Source organism: Aplidium turbinatum, chromosome 8, assembly GCF_918807975.1.
Source record: "Aplidium turbinatum chromosome 8, kaAplTurb1.1, whole genome shotgun sequence".
Taxonomy (NCBI): domain Eukaryota; kingdom Metazoa; phylum Chordata; class Ascidiacea; order Aplousobranchia; family Polyclinidae; genus Aplidium; species Aplidium turbinatum.
The window spans coordinates 13893320-13909979 of record NC_137479.1 but is presented as its reverse complement, the minus strand read 5'-3'; the positions used below and the strand labels follow the sequence as shown (position 1 = coordinate 13909979).

The 16660-nt window shown below is 34.8% G+C and overlaps 1 protein-coding gene across 2 annotated transcripts; it reads left to right on the top strand.

The window, feature by feature from the left end:
* Nucleotides 1-5992: 5992 nt before the first annotated feature.
* LOC145775703 (uncharacterized) lies at nt 5993-14768 on the top strand. 2 transcript variants are annotated; one of them, XM_082587052.1, is made up of 4 exons: nt 5993-6099; nt 11508-11656; nt 11922-12394; nt 13798-14768. In XM_082587052.1, coding segments are annotated over exons 2-4 (582 nt in total). In that variant the 5' UTR covers nt 5993-6099; nt 11508-11549; the 3' UTR covers nt 13800-14768. The 2 variants fall into 2 exon arrangements, with proteins under 2 accessions (XP_082443178.1, XP_082443177.1); XM_082587051.1 differs by having other exon boundaries at nt 11922-14768.
* Nucleotides 14769-16660: the final 1892 nt, after the last annotated feature.

Below are 16660 nucleotides of genomic sequence, written 5' to 3'. Positions count from 1 at the left end.
CTTTGGACGGAACAATATACATAAAATGGCCCTTTTGTTAGTTGAAATGTGCTTAAAGTGTTACAGACATAGCAATGTCATGGCTTTCCACATATCCAACGTTTTTGTCGAACATTTCCTGCAACACAGTTGTGAGTGTCTACAAAACCACCTAAAATTATGTTTCATCAATATTTTCAAAAACGTATCATATAAAAACTTAATCAACCTTTGTTCGAATCATAAATGGTAAACATTCGGACGTCAGACAAGAGTGAATAATAATCGGTCGACCTAGGGATGGTTTACAACAAATTGGACATGGTTTTGTGTGGCGAATGGACGCTTCTGATTGAATTGAAAGATATCGATTACGAACCAACATCGCTGGGCGTGACAATAAAACACCTCTTGCGTTGTTTTCATTCAATGGTTTACATATAAGCATTTTCACATTACAAGGGAATCACTAAAGTACTTTGACATACAATCAATCGTAAATTCATCCTAATAAATATATCTGGAAATGATTGTGATGATTGCAATTTGATTTATGTTGACCACACAAAACGAGATCTTAAATCTCGTATTAATGAACACATAAGAGCTTTCAAATATCAATGCCGGGAAAAATCAGCTCCCTGCATGCATTCCACAACTCTAGACCATAAAATAACATGAAGCAATTCCAGAATTCTTAAAGTTTAAAGTAGCTGTAATTGCCAAGAACGCATGTATTCCGAAAGTTGGTTCATCTATCAAAAACCTCATGTACCGACTCGTACTGATGGTATCTTATTTCCTATTATTTATAATAAAAATAAAAATAAACTTTAAAAAAAGCTATTGTAAATGCTTGTCTGATGTATTTAAATTGGTTTCATTCTGTTTCAAAACTGTGCAGTGTTGCTTAGACAATATCATTCTTCATGGCTTTTACGGACTCTCTCAATGACTCTCTCATCGCTCTGCCGTTATTTGAGTTTCTTGTTGAATGATAACATTTAAACTCTTTTTCTAGTTTAAAAATTTACGCGCGATACCTTTTGTTTGGAAGTTGAATTTCATTTTGCATGTTTGGCTGGTTTAGTCACTTCCTGACCTAGCCCTCTGAAGAGGTCAATCGTGTCGAGTGACAAAACGTCGGAATAAATGCAGATTATCAACTCACACATCTTGTGATAGTTCAGCTTAGTTTGCACCAGAAGAACGCATCTTCTTCTTTATTGTCGCACTTGATTCCAAGCATTGACTGCCTCTTGTATGAAAAGTTTCCAAGATTCTCTGTTGTTTGCTTTGTGTATTAGGTGTATGTTGGTGTTAGTTTTGTCGGTTTGTTGGTTTAAGTAGGTTAATCTAAGCAGAAGAACGCATATCATGTAATTTAAACGTTAAAAACTGTTAAAAAGAATTAAAATATCATTTTACAAAAAAGTTTTCAAGAAATGCTTAAAAATGTCACAATCGTAGAGAAGTCATCACTCGAAGTTTTACCCAAATTTTGAGATATTTAGAAAGTCAGAGTTGAGGTATTTAAAGACCAATTATACCTTCGATGCCGTATATCGGATCTGACAAAACCTAATATTTAAACTCATTAGAATAATTCATAAATTTCTACAAGACAAAACATAAGCACTAATAAAGAAAAACTAAAAAAAATCGTTTTAGATGTTGTAATGACAGAGAATACCTACGGATGAGGTTACTTAATTACAATACTGAAAGCAACAAGGCATATACTACTTCAATAAAAGCAAACGTTATTTATTGCACATCACGGATTTTTTGATGATGCTTTGAAAGCACGTACGCTCTTTTAAAGTGTTTCCCCTGCTACATTCTATTTTTTTACAATGTTAATTCTGGATCAGACAAATGTATTTTGTTATTTAAAAGTTCAATGACAAAGATTGTGTGGATTTAAAAGATTCTTTCTAAGAAAGTTGCCGCTGTCTGGCGCCAGCATAAAACTTCCCTAAAATACAATTCTATATCTTGAAAACTAATAAATTATCTCTCTGTTTTTCATTAGGTACTTGATATGAATTCGTATCAAAATTTTAAGCTTTCAAACATTCTCAAAACAATTATATATTAAATAAACACTATTTTTGAACGTCTGTCTTGATGATGGACCTGATTCGTTTCATCGCAAACTAATCACTCAATCAAGCGTGAAGCGTAACAGTCGTTAGCAAACGTCATCTGCAACTTTTTAAGCTGTTTAAAAAAATCGAAACATGGTTAAAAACCGTATTCACGCCCGACAAGTTACGGACATATAAAAGGCTATCTTGTTTTTAGGTAATCCTAAGTTGTTATGTGGATTATAAGTTAAGCTTTAATTTTTTGAAGTTGGTTATTTAAAGTTTTACTCAGCACAGCAAATAAATTCAAAAGCACTTTTACTTTCTATGAAGCTAGTGACTTACTGGTAAAAAAATAGTATCCTTTTTGTTGTTTTTATCTTGCGAAAGTAAGTAAAGACTATATCATGCAAGCATGCACAATAGGGAAGAGAAAACTCTTATTTTCTTTGCAGTAGGCAGAGCGTGGACACATTACCAACAGCACTGTCTTTCGTTTATCAAACGGTAAAGAAGATCCGGGAACCTTGGTTGACTAAAATTAACTATGTGCTGCTTTTCAGCAGACTTTTGCTCTAAGATGATGGGTTAATAAATAACATGGTCTCTTGATGAAAAAACGCAAAAGTGGATTTCAAAGGAGACGAAAGACATTATGAATGATCTCAAATTAAGCAAACGATGGGTGAAAACACAGATACTATACTGTATTCCATTTTACACTGGATTTAGAAGTATCACAAGTACCGCATTTATACATTTGTAAAATTGCTTACTTTTTCAACTCGTCTGAGTTACACTCATACGTATCAACAAAATGTTAACACCTTTGACATCTGTTCTTCAGTTGTACGTTGTGCTTAGTCCAGTGCATATTGCAGTTATTTATTTCAGTCACTTATCACTACCATTATTTACAGTTATTTGTTTTTTTGTTTAGATGTATTAAGCATTTCTTGAAGAGGGCAAAGAGTTCTTGCCGAAAACGTTTGAGTTTAGTATGATTTTATTTTATTAGTGTGTTGAATAATGCTATGCAACCGCATTAATTTACTGTTAGTCATCTGTTTGTAAAAAATAAATCCGCCATATTTCTATTATACGCTATAAGCAGACCTGTACAAAAATGAAATTTAAAATGAAAAGCGAATCATTCAGAATTCCATATTTGTAGCTTTATCAAAACATTAAGTGAAAAAAGTTCCAACTATTTGCTCTGTGCATCGGTCCTTATTGGGATAAGCAAACTTCACCCTGAAGGTTCGATGTGATCAATGATCTTTCCAAGTTTGATGATGAAAAGCATATTATCGTATCAAATGGTTTTTCGGATTGGCAAGGTGATTTGCCAAAAATGGAGTATACTTGAAGCACCAGTTTATTTTGCATTTAAAAAGTAACTGAAGTTCAGCATTGCAAGAAGCATTGCAATGCTGGGTCTACAGTATTGGTTACGACAGCATAAAGTTTTCTTCATTGTTACTGCAAGGGTCAGTGGAAAAACGAATAAGTAGATAAAGAACCATTATGGGGAAATATCATTAACATATCTTTACGTGTATTTATTTTTGATTTTAAAATAATGCACATTTGAGAATAATTTTTTTTTTTATTCTGTATAAGTCTTCCGGTTTTAATAAAGCTCGGTTTTTCTACTATTAATCTACAAAATTGTCCAGTCGAAAATAATTTGACCAAACCATAACTTAGGGAAATATATTAATTTTTGTTGTTGGACTATATTGTAAAATTAACTCTACATACCGTACCAAATGTGATCATGTAAGTTTTGTGTTAATTCTCACTTGAATGCTCTTAACAAAAAAGTATGACAATGACAAAACGCTAGAAGCGGCATTGTTATTTTTCAGTGATATCATTACCAGAGGAATTAAACTTACTTGTTTGGACCACAAGTCAACAATTTGTGTTATGTCAATTGTACCCGGTTTAAATCGTTGTTTGAAACAAAGATCTAAATACCACAATCTACATTTTTATTTTTACAGCATCTCTTAACGTTACTTCAACATTAATGAGCCGGTGTTTCGCATGTTGTTTACTTCATTCTTTTTCAAAACCTTAGCTAGTGTAACAGACTGGACCGAATGCGGTTATTTCATCAAAGGAAGAAACACGATTTAAATAATTCTGTGTAGGTTTCAATAGACAAGATTATCTGAACGAATTGTTTTAATTGTTTGAGTTAGAAAAGCGAAAGCAGAAGCGGAAAGATTGAGGAATGAATAGAACTAGACGAAAACACGAACGAGAAAAAAAATGAACAATCCTATCACCTGTCTGTAAAATAATCTCTTTACTGATTTGCTCTCACCCGTGACAAAGATCCTTGTTCTGCTTTGAAACTACAGGCTCCGGTGGCTCGAGCCGGCGTCTCTTACATGCCTAACCTGTTAATCAACTCAATCCGCCTTCTTGGACATAATTTTTCGTTTTTTTTTTAGTAAAATTAATGTATAATGACGTTGTTTAGCAGTTAACATATGATTTGCTTTTCAGAGGAATATTGATTCGTAAAAAACATGTCTGAATCGTAGTAGGAGACTAGATCTTCGTGGAGGGAGAACATGTAGCTGTTTTGAGGTTAAAAAAAGATTTTGTAGTTTCATCACAAGCATGTCACAACTTTGGCTCGTGTCAAAAATTGAGATTGATCTTTCTCACGCCCAGTCAACAGAAAAGGGATTGAAGAACAAGTTATGTCCTGATAAACTCTCTACGCTTGCATCAGACCAGCAATCACATGTCGTGGTACGGCTTACTTTCCTTAAGCGCGTATCTCAGCTGATAGTAAATGCTATAATATGTTACAGTTATTATCTATTTCATAGCTGTCTATAGAAGTTAGATAAGCAAGAAGTCTGACGTACTAAGTGTCGAGAAGCTAAAATAGACATTTATCAATTGAAAGGTCATCAATAAATTGTCATGCAACGTTATTCAGCAAAGCAGTATGAGGATTTAAATGCAAATTCAATCAAGAGAATGTGAAGTAGCTGACTGAAAATTTAAATTACTTTTTGTAACGCTGGATTATTAAATTAGGATATAGCGGATTTAACAGAGCGAATGTCAACAAGATTAATTAACTTATAAGAACTCGTTAACAGACATTTTTTCTTTAAAAATGATCATCACTATAGCCTAAGAATGTAGTGTAATGCAAAGGCCGCTCTCAAATAATTGAAACCTTTAAGCAATTTTTTTTATTCCAACTCTGGTTAAAAAAAATCATATATCTTACGCTAAACTTTCATATCTTTGGTGATGTTCTAAAGTCTACTCTAAACCGATGAAACCCAGTGGGAAAAAAGTAGTCAGGACCATTTGATAAACAAACAAAACAAAGTAACCTTAGCGGGTTTAACATGCTGTGTTACACAGAGATATAACTTAATAAAAAAAAATCACCTCAAACGTTTTCCACACGTACGTGTGTCCTCATCAGGAATTGAATAAAATGAAAATTGTAAGATAAATTTGACTATGCACTATAACTGTAACGACACTCTGGACTGAAAAGGAACAAGCGATGCAAGAATGATTACGAGTAAATTATACGGTCGGAAAATCATTCTTGTATCACTTGTTCTGTTTGTGCTTTTCAGTCCGAAGTGTCGTTACAGTTATCGTGCGAAGTCAAATGTATCTTACAACTTTCATTTTATGTAATTCTTGATGAGGACACACGTACGTGTCGAAAACGTTTGAGTTGATCTTTTAATTATGTTATATCTCTGTGTAATACAGCATGTTAAACCCGGTTACTTTGTTTTGTTTGTCTATGCTTCAACAAAGCAAACTCTCTACCAAAGCCTTCGCAGTTGATGACAAAACCGAATAAAAAGAGTTTTGTAGTTATACCATTTTTGACCTTGTTTTTTTTTACATTAGTTTTAGACCACAGGGTTAGGCTTGTTGCCATACAACCTTGTTGAAAACACACTGAAAACGAAGAAATCTGTTACGGATTTATTGAAATCTTTCCTGCCAGTACTTGACGATAAAAGTAAGTAAGATACAGAAAATACTTATTGATTTATGTGAAATCCATTTAAAGTTTCAAACAAAACGTGACAGACCTCCAAGTGCTACCCGGATCTTACTTTAAGATATCAATGTAATTTATTAAAACAAGAATCGTTTTATCTTCTAGTATTTTAGTTTATTAACTTAAAAAATGTGTCAAATATAGCCAATTAAAACGCAAAGAAATTCAGTAAAATTTATATTATTCTTTTCTGAGTCGCGTGTGCCTTGCGCCAATGTCATCGCCCGTCACTCAAGGCAACCAGCAATGGAACAGCGGCACGAGTTGCTTCCGAGAACTCTTCCCCCACGAATCGTAGGCGACTTTGAAAAAAAAAAAAAACTAACATGCGGATAACCTATAAAAAGACCTTATCTTAAATTGTTGAGGACGTCATAACTTTTCTTAGATAAAAAGATTCATGTGAAAATGCACAAAATATTTGACAACATCTGTGAAACAGTTTTACCACCTTTTTCTTGAAAATTGTTTAGAAGCATGGATTTATTACTGTTCTTATTCTAAAAGTAATGTTTGTGCATTTTAGGTCATCCCTGACACGCCCAAAGTACTTGACCTCAAAATGGATTTTTTTCAAAGAATTTGGTTTCCACATATAGCCTACATCGGCTTGTACAACTCAGCGTATTTTCAATGTATCTATCATTTCTAAGCAATTGGTAAATCAATACAAAAATAAAAGAAAACATGAAATTAAATAATTTTCCCAAGATGGTTGACACAACTTGGCTAAGCTACGGGGTGTGAACAGGGTCAGGTTTAGTTGCTTTATTCAAAGTTTACTTTTAATTTTAATAATGGCTGTTTGGTTTTACCCACCAATATCGGTTGTTGTGCAAAAAGTGTCCTTAATTAGTGGAATTTCGTTTGAGTAAATCAAAACAGAATTTTACTCTTTGAAAAAAGGTTTGTAACGCAGTTTACCAATTTTGTTTTTACTGAGAACCTCCATTCGCCACCAAACTAAAATAAAGATTAGGAAGCGAAAGCTTATTTCAAATATTCCTGTTGTCAATGCCATGCAAACACGACCTCCGGGTGCCATGTTACAAACACTAATATCATTTCACTTTTGGCCGAATTGCTTTCTGGTCATGAACCTTTCTCCAAACAAGGTTAACAGTAGATTTACACATGAAAAAGGGCTACGTAGACATTATCTGTTTGCGAAAATTTGTTGCTGTGACCTGAATAAATGAATAATGGCAGTGCTTTTTGAAAATAACACCTCGCCTACAATTCTTTTACATTTGTATAAAAACATCTTTGCACCTCACCCAGTGTTAATCCTTTGGGAAAAACATTGAAAAACAAGTTGAAGCAAGCCTACTGAACTCGCAAGTTTGGGGATCTTGAATGCATCCATTAAAATACTTTTTTTTATAGAAATCTAAAAATAAAAAAATCTAATCGCCGCCTATCGTGTGCAGTGGTTTAGGCTTCTTTTGGTAATAACAAAAAAACAATCAATCGGGGTTTAAGGAGTGGACCACACAATAGTAGCGATTCGATGGAAAATAAGTTGTTTGTGCTACGTCTACTGACTTAAATTCTTGTGTTAACGTTTTTTACTTTATATCAGCGATTTCGATTTTTTGCAAATCAAGGTTATTCAGTGCCGGTAGACTGATAGCCCGCATACTTACTTGCAGTAGCGTATTTAGGGGGGAGGATAAAGGGCGATGGCCTACCCCTAATGATCAGGTAAAAAAATAAAATACAAATTTTGCAAAAAAAAAAAGTTGTAGCGCAGTAATTGCTTGGATGATTCATCCTAGCGCGGGGGGCGGGGTATACTTTTTGCAATGTAATTTATCAACAGTTTTTCTTCCTTTTCTTGACAATTGCATGGCACAAATTCACGATAGATTCAATGAGCACTGCTCAGCTTTTAAAGTCAGCACATTTCTGCCTTCATTGATTCATGAAGATGAGGACTGCACGATCGACGAGATTTTCGACTTCTACCATGGAATGCTGGATGTTGAACCAAGCAATTGCTTTGCAGCTACTATTGAATTGCGAAGATGGAGAGCGAATTGGCTTGCAGTTTCTGTGGATAAACGACCTGCGACTCTTGTGGATGCGTATCAAGCGGCTGAACAACTCGGCACTTATCCGATTATCCATAAATTATTACTTCGAATCTTTGCTACGCTTCCAGTTACAACTGCCTCCAATGAGCGATGTTTCAGTTCACTAAAGTACCTGAAAAATGATTACCGCACGACCATGACCGAGCCACGTTTGGATGGTCTAGCTCAGATGTATTTAAATAAGGATATTGTACTCGAGTATGATGCAGTCATTGATATATTTGCCAAGCACAGCCATCGCATTAAACTTTAAATTGTCATTGCGAATCGCAGAGAATGTTCAAAAGGTATTCGAGGTCGGGAGGACTAACTTATTTTTTATGTTCTGAAGTGTTTCATATCTTTTGTTGGTTCATTGATCGGAACAGTAACTTACTTCTGCGGATTCGCTCTTGATTTTGGACCCTCTCTCCCCTTATCTGACAGTTTCAACTAACCCCCTCCCCCCGTTCTGACGCATCATATGACATTTTGATATACCCCACCCCTATTTAAAGGCTCAAACAAGTCTAATTTCAACCCAAGTAGAATAAATTTGAACCAATTAACAGCCATTTTCATCAAGTTTGAGCTTTCTGTGTACTACCGTTGACTACCCCGTGTGTACTACCCCCAGACCCCCATTGGACTCCAGCCGCCGATTCAGCCGCTGCGCGGCTGACTGACACAATGTCTTGGCCTCCCCCTAACAAAATTTCTAAATACGCCACTGCTTACTTGCTATCGGTTCTGCCACCTCATGACAATAACAGTTTTTAATGGATAAACTTTGTGGTTTGTGAGATTGTTTTTTGAATTTCAACTCGTTGACGCAGTACACTTGGTTGCGGAGCATCCAGTGTCTTTTCCACATTGTTGAATCATGTCCGACACAAGCCTTCAATAATTTACAGTTAAAATATATCTTTTGATTTCAGCTTCTGCCTTTACCGGATAAATAGCATAAGACTTACAAATTTGTTCCATTTGACACTTTTACCTAGTGTAACGAAAAAAAATTTGTTGAAAGTAAAATGGCTCTGTTTTGAAGAATTTTAATAAATGAAAATGCGCATAAGATCTATGGCTGTGACCTGTGGATACAAATTTATTGTTTATATACCGGCAATATAATTATTAGGGTCCTTGAAAATGTGGAAACAGATGAAATTTACACTGAAGAATTAAAAATAGCACTGATTGACGTCACTGGATGTGACGCACGCAGAGGATGCAACCTATTTGTGATCTTATTGACAAAAATTAAACAAGAAATGTACAAGCGGAAATATTGATTTGGTCCAAACCAGAAATAACGAAACTTTCCGGGCGCCTACCGTAAAAGTAGAGAGCAATTAGTTACACAGAATTCCACAAAGCAAATGAAAATATTGCTTCCTGCAACACTTTCTTTTCTGCTTTGTACACACTTTTCCAACAGCTACACGTGCAATATGTGTACGTAACAAAAGTTTTATCAGTCTTGCTTTTGATTTGTCTGATGAGTCTGTTTCTTTCGAATAGCGACGTATAACAAATGTATACAAATAAATATCCAACGTAGGCTATACAAATGTACAAATGACAAAAACAAATTAAAAGACAAGAAATTACAAATTAACTTAAACTATTGCAAGCCAATGGAATTTACCGTTGCTGATGGTCTTCTGCAAAACAAATTGTGTTATCATTTGTTTCAATCGGAGTCAAATGTTTCAAACATTATTACAAGCTGACGACTGTGAAACTTTCAAAGATATGGTGCTTTCCCCGCGTCACTCTGGCAATATTGATGCAGAAAGGAATATTTTATTTTTGTGCGGAGAAAGTTTCGGTCTGCTTTGCAGAAAAAGAGAAAGCTAAGTAAAGGCATAACATGTATGCGTATAAACTTCCACGTAGAGTAACGGTAAACAATACTTTGCACAGCCACTTTTCTGTTTAAACGTTTTCAGGTGGCCTACTATATTTAAAAATAAAACAACAACACAAAGCAAACATTTAACATTTTCTATACAAAATGTCACACTGTGGTATTTTTGTGACATTTCGTTATATCAAGATATTGTCCAGTTTTGTACATTTTTTGTTCATTTTTTTTTCTCATGAGAAAAAGTCAGTACAGTAAATGACGTTTGGAGTCATAATTGACCAAGTCGAAAGATTGGCCGTTTTCTAAAACTTTTGCAAGATAGTTAATATCAATTTAATATTTCGGTAAGTCTGCGAAGGAAAAACTCCCTGAATCATTATACGAATATGGTTCCTGCTTGTAACGAAAACATCAATGGAAAAAGTGTTTTGTAGGACACAGAATGTGAAATCTCGTAAAACCCTCGCCAGCAAGATCTTTCCTACTCGATTGTTTATTGTTAGAGCTAAGTTAATCCAAATACCACACAGCAGATGTTTCGTGTGAAATTGCCGACTATTGAAATAGCCCAGTTGTTTAATAGAAACCTTTGGCAATGTGCTAAAATGAATGACGAATTTTGATTATATCAAGGACCCCCCAAAACCATTTTAAATGAAATGCCGGAAAAAAAACATGAAAAGCTTTTCTTCTGACGCATTTTATTTGAGTTCATAATAAAGGGAAAATCCACCATTCAACTTTTTACCATAAGCCTGGCCAATTCAGATTGACGTGAAAACTCCCGTTCTAACTCTCGCAAGCGATAGAAAAAACTTCTTCGCCACAAATCCTAGTTAGAAAAAATGCAATTGCTAGCAGTTGAGAAAAAAGACCACTTCTGACAGACGTATAAAAACGGTACCTTGGATTTTTGCGCACACTTGCGTCAATATTAGCTATAAATTTCAAGCTTTCTAGAGATGTAAAAGAAGCGAATTACAGGCTAGCACAGCATTGACTGCGCCTAAGTATATTATCAACTTGGCATCGTATCGGAAAGACTTTGTTTACGTTTTTTTAACAAAAACTATTTGTTACTGAGATACAGTGATGGTATAAGGTTTTGGAAATTACAGGGCAATTAGTTCAGACGCAGCTATTTCCATACTTTTAACAGATCTCTTTTTGTTTTGAAACACCATAATTAAAACGACAATTTAATTCAAAACACAATTTTTCGCTCAGCACCTATTTTACGCAAATGATGTCAATTTAAAGTGCTTTTCTCCGAGAACCAATCTTTACTGAAAAAGTAAAGAAATACAATAATGCGTTATATGAAAGTTACGAAAATACCAATCAATGCTTTATTGAAGAATATAAATGATGTTAGTTAAAGCGAAAGTGTAATTAATTACTTTTTCTTTTTTTGACAGATATTTATTTTGACCGATCATCACTACCATATCAAAGACACAATGAATGTTGCAAAATTATTATATATTTTCTTTGCCTTTGTGTGCACTTTTCAAACCGCTATGTCCAGAGCTCTTCCACAGGAAGATGGAAAAATACAGAAAAGAAGGTAAAAATTATAGTTGAAACATTAACGTCATGCTATATTGTTGTAAACTTTTATTGCTCATTATTTAAGTCTCAAGTAGAAAAGTTTTTAAGCAATGAATTTAAAGTTATCTTCATTGCAAAGCTTCAATAATTTTATCAATAAATTGAAATATTCGTAACGTTATTTTTTTTTCATTCAAGAAGCCTTGCAGTCGTAAAATGTGCGTTAGTTACAAGACTGAATACAAATCTCAGACCTTTCCTAAAACGTATTTATATTTCAGCAAACGATCCCAGTCTGCTGATCATTCGATTCTAGACAAGCAGAGCCGACAACAAGTGGCTCTGACAAGGAAATTGTATCTTCTCAGGATACTGAAGCCACTTGACACCAGTGGCGAATCTCCTGAGGTATCAATCAACTCGGAAATTCAAACAACCTCGACAGAGAAAGTCCGAAGTCGCCAGCGAGGAAGCAGCACCTCCCGGCACCACCACAAGCGAAGAAGAGGAAAGGGAAAGAAAGGAAAGAAGGGCCGTAAGGGAAGAAGGAGGAGAAATAAAAGCCACAAGAAACACCGAAAGAACCGACGACACCGACGGCCCCGTTCTGTTGCCGACAATATCATCACTTTACTCGAAGGCGAACAAGGAGAGAGCATTCTCGAAGCCATTGCAAACGTCATTGAACCAAGCCATGACTCCCATGACACCGTCAAACAGCTCGAAGATCTCGTTGAAAATTCAGCAAAAAAATGTAAGTGTTCCACGCTTGAAGTCGTGAACCAATAAAAACGCTAAAAGCGACAACACAGTTGCATGTTGCAAATTCGCTAGAGCACTGCAAGCACTAGCAATGCATGAGACGCAGCAATTCTAACTGCAATGATAAATTGTTACTTGATGTTGAATTTACGTAATTTTGCATGGTTTATATAACGCTTCCCTATCCATATACTTGGAAAGGAAAAAAATTATTGCCACTCTAAACCACTGTTGTAAGTTTTTTTTTATTGTGCTTTACTTGATTCAATTCTTACGAATTTGAATCATATGTGTCGCTTGTTGTAACTTATGTACATAATGAGCATGTGCGTATATAATTTTGATTGCAAGAGGCACCTTAACATACTCTTGCTCATATTATTTGCATGCCGCATTTCTCTACATATTAAGTTAGAAAGTTTTATCTATTTCGAAACAATTGAACGTTTCATTGATATAATTAATTTAAAGTGACAAAATTTTCTAATTTTCTATGACACATTTTGACAGCCGATTTAGGGCGAACTTATTTGATGACAGTGCACTTGAGGCACATAGTTGTTTTATTCTAACTGTGATTTTTCGTATTGTAGGTATTTCATTGTGATTCGCTTTTGCAACAACCGTCGAAGTCGAATGTAGTGTAGATTTTAAATGTCATGTGGATAAGGTGTTGACATGGCAGCACTGTTCCACACGAAGTTTGACGTAGTATAAACGTAGTTGTTGCAATGAGACCAGTTTTTTCGTCATATCAAAACAATATTGCTTTTGTGGATGACCAAACTGTTGTGTCAAATAGAAGCTATTATTTTGATAGAGGAAAGACATATTTTTCGCACATACAGCATGTTTTTAGTAACTTTTTTGCATGTTTTCTTGATATAACCGGTTCTACGCAGTTTCAAAATCTGTCATCTTATCAACGTTTGATAACGTTGATAAAAGCACCAGTTTTTGATGTTGCGTCGATCCAACTCGCATGACAACGCTTTTTCTAGCGGCGAGCTTCACGCTGTGATAGGATTGTCAAAACCTTGTATCGTTTTCACATCTATGCCATTCTTTGGAGATTAAAAGCTGATATGAAAATGATAGAATGTTTTTATCTCACTCAAAATCTTGTAAAAAGTATTTGCTTGCATGTCACACCGTGATTTTTGTAACTGATGTGTATTTAAAATGTCGCATTAAACCATTGCTTTTATAAATCTATTGCATGATGACCAAGCTGCAAGGTTGAAAGCTTCTCACATTTTTGCTGAGCATGGCTAAAATGACGTCTATGACGTTTAATTGTTTCGTGAATGATGACATCTTTTTGTAAAAATACTTGTTTAAATTACTACTATCCAAGCTAGAGAAACTGTAAACAAGGACGAAACTTAATTTCAGGACCAAAGAAATTTTAACAAAATCGCGAATGATGTCACTTAGCCAAGAAGTTACAAACACCAACGCTGCAGAAGCAAGGAAGGGTTGGTAGAGGAAGCAGCTAACATTTCGCTGTCAGTGTTACATGATGGCATGTGCAAATGGGTACTCAGCAGCGCAGAGGCAGAAGATGTGAGAAGACTTGCCAATGCAAAATTATGGATAAGAAAAAAAAATTGAGCAAAAACTGTATTGGAATGTCAGCTTCACTTCGAAAATCGTTATTTTTTTTAATTCAATTAACAATGAATCAACTGAGCAAAACACGTGTTGTCGAACACCGGCTTTAGCTAATCGAACCGTTACAAATCGGTTTACGCACCGTCAGCAATTGCTGCATGCCAAGAAGCTTGTATTTTTATTTAAGTTTTTTTTATTTGCGTACTTTAATTTATTGCTTCGGAGAAACAGTACTATTGCAAATATTTCCGAAATTGACTTAATTCAATACATATTGTATTAGCAAAGTCAATGCCAAGTTTTTCTAATAATCTTCCAAAATAACGGAATTGAAACCAGAAAAGTAACAATTCAGCTAGTAAAAGCTGATGCTTTTACATCGTATCTACGTCGCCAGATATAGAAATGATGTAAAAAATGCAGCTTTTCCTGGCTGGGAAATGGGCATGCAAGCAACCAACGGAAATGAAGTGTTAACAATTGATTTATTGTGGTTCAAGTTGCTTTGCCTAGTCTGAAAACACAAACATTTTATCTTTAGTTTCTCGAACGTCAGAAAAGTGGCTGCTTTGTTTGAAAGCAAGGATCGGTGTCAGTCCACCTGACATTCACGCGCCACCAAAGCATTATTTATTATGTTTCTTCTTTTTACGTGTTTTGTTGTTGTTTTGCAATTCTATAATACTATTTGCGCAAATTTGCTTTCGCCAACAGATTCGATGTATCCACTGTAAGACTGTTGAAAATAAACTATTTACAAACTGATCATAACCCTTGTGCAAAACAAATGATTCATTGGCAGGTGTCTTCAATTCAACACTCAGAGGCTGTGACCAACTTTCACTACGTTTTAGCTTTCTTGACAACAGCTCGCTATGGAAAAAGGAATGGAAGTAAACACCCTTCATAAAAATATATCGTTGAATTAGAAAAAAAAAAGAAAACATAAAGTCATATGCCACAGTTGAACAGGTAACGCAAGGTCATTTTAAACATTCGCCTGCTTTATGATTGGTTAGCATAGCAACCAGATCCTTTACTGCTTGAAGATTAACATTTCTGCGTTAGTCATCAGTACCGTACACGAAATGCAACTCATGGTAGGCCGGTCCACAATCAAGCTAATCTTGGAAGAATCAGAAATTTAAAACAAACAAGATAAGTTTCTTCTGTGATTTGGAAAAGAAGCGAAAACTCTCTCATGGCGTTAAAATAGTCTAAAAGCTTTACTCGTTCTTAATCCGCTAATGCAATAAAAGGTAGCAGATCAGCTTGCAGACTAAAAAGGGTCAACACAAAGTAATTCCCTAAAAATGTGGCCACACAAACTAAAGTTAAGTCGGTTTAATCTACGCTTTTTTGTGGTGAACAAGTAACAATCATACGAGTTTGCTGTACGCTGGCTCACATAGTTTGAAAAACAAATTTGTGGAAAAATTATATAATTATGTTGTTTTTATGCAATTTTGTTAGAAACATGCTTTGTTTAACCGTAAACAAACGAAACCAAGCCAAACTACGGTATTTGTCTTGATAATGCAGTATTTATCAAACGGTATTTACAAAACAAATAGATTTCAGCTATACATTTAGCCATTGTCTACCATCTAAAAATTATTTAGGTTGCAATAAAAGTAAAAAAACTGTAATATGGACGTATGCAATAAAATCAAAAAGGTGCCAATACGCGGTGACTTGGTAACTACTGAAGATTCAATATTCTCTTTCAACACCGAAGCGGTTTTAAAAAATACATGTCCCATTGATGTAGGCTTGTTTGTATCTTGTGTCATGCACTCACAATCCGGTCATTTGGTGGCAAAAAAAATTGACTTTGCGAAAGTCGGCTTTTATTTTATGGGTGGGCAAGGCCTACAGATCTAAAATAGATATTGGTAGGTTGGCGTCTGAACAAAATAGGTCAATCAAGGTAAATTGTTTGTTTTTTAATGATTGTCAGGAGCATTTGAAAAGGAAAGTGTCACGATGATTTTACTGAACATTAAAATTTTGAATATCCCTTTGAACTGTGGTTTTGTCTGTGATAAGCATTTGGTAAGCGCTTGAGATTAATGTAAAAAAGATTAGTATCAAAATTCTGTTCATTCTGCAAAAAATGTGAACAAAAAGGTTATCAAAATAATTATCTTCTTTCAACAAGCAAAATAAGAGCTTTAGTCTTGCTTTAGGACCGCAAGCCGAAATAAAAAATTGATTATCTGACTAAAACGCAAAAATAAATCTGTGGCCAACTACAAGAGTCTTTTGTAATTCCTTCTTTAGATAAATCTTTTGCAGCCTGCAAACTGGTTGTTAGTTATTTATACATGTTTTCACTACTAAAATTATAAAGATTTGTCTGACTACTAAACCTAAATAAATACAGATCTGCAGCCACTATCGTGCATGAACATTACGTAATTTTTCATTTTTGTCACAAAATTTTGAAACGAAAAAGACAACAAGATTGAATATCCCAAAATTGATGTATGTCGATGTCAGTATTGTGCCAACCCAGGCAGCAAATCAAGTTTATTTTACGTCGATTCAACATCTTCAAACCTTGAGTCAACAACAACAAAAAAACTTATCTTCTGGCGGAAAAGTCCACAACATGACACATGAAACAATTAGAAACAACAGG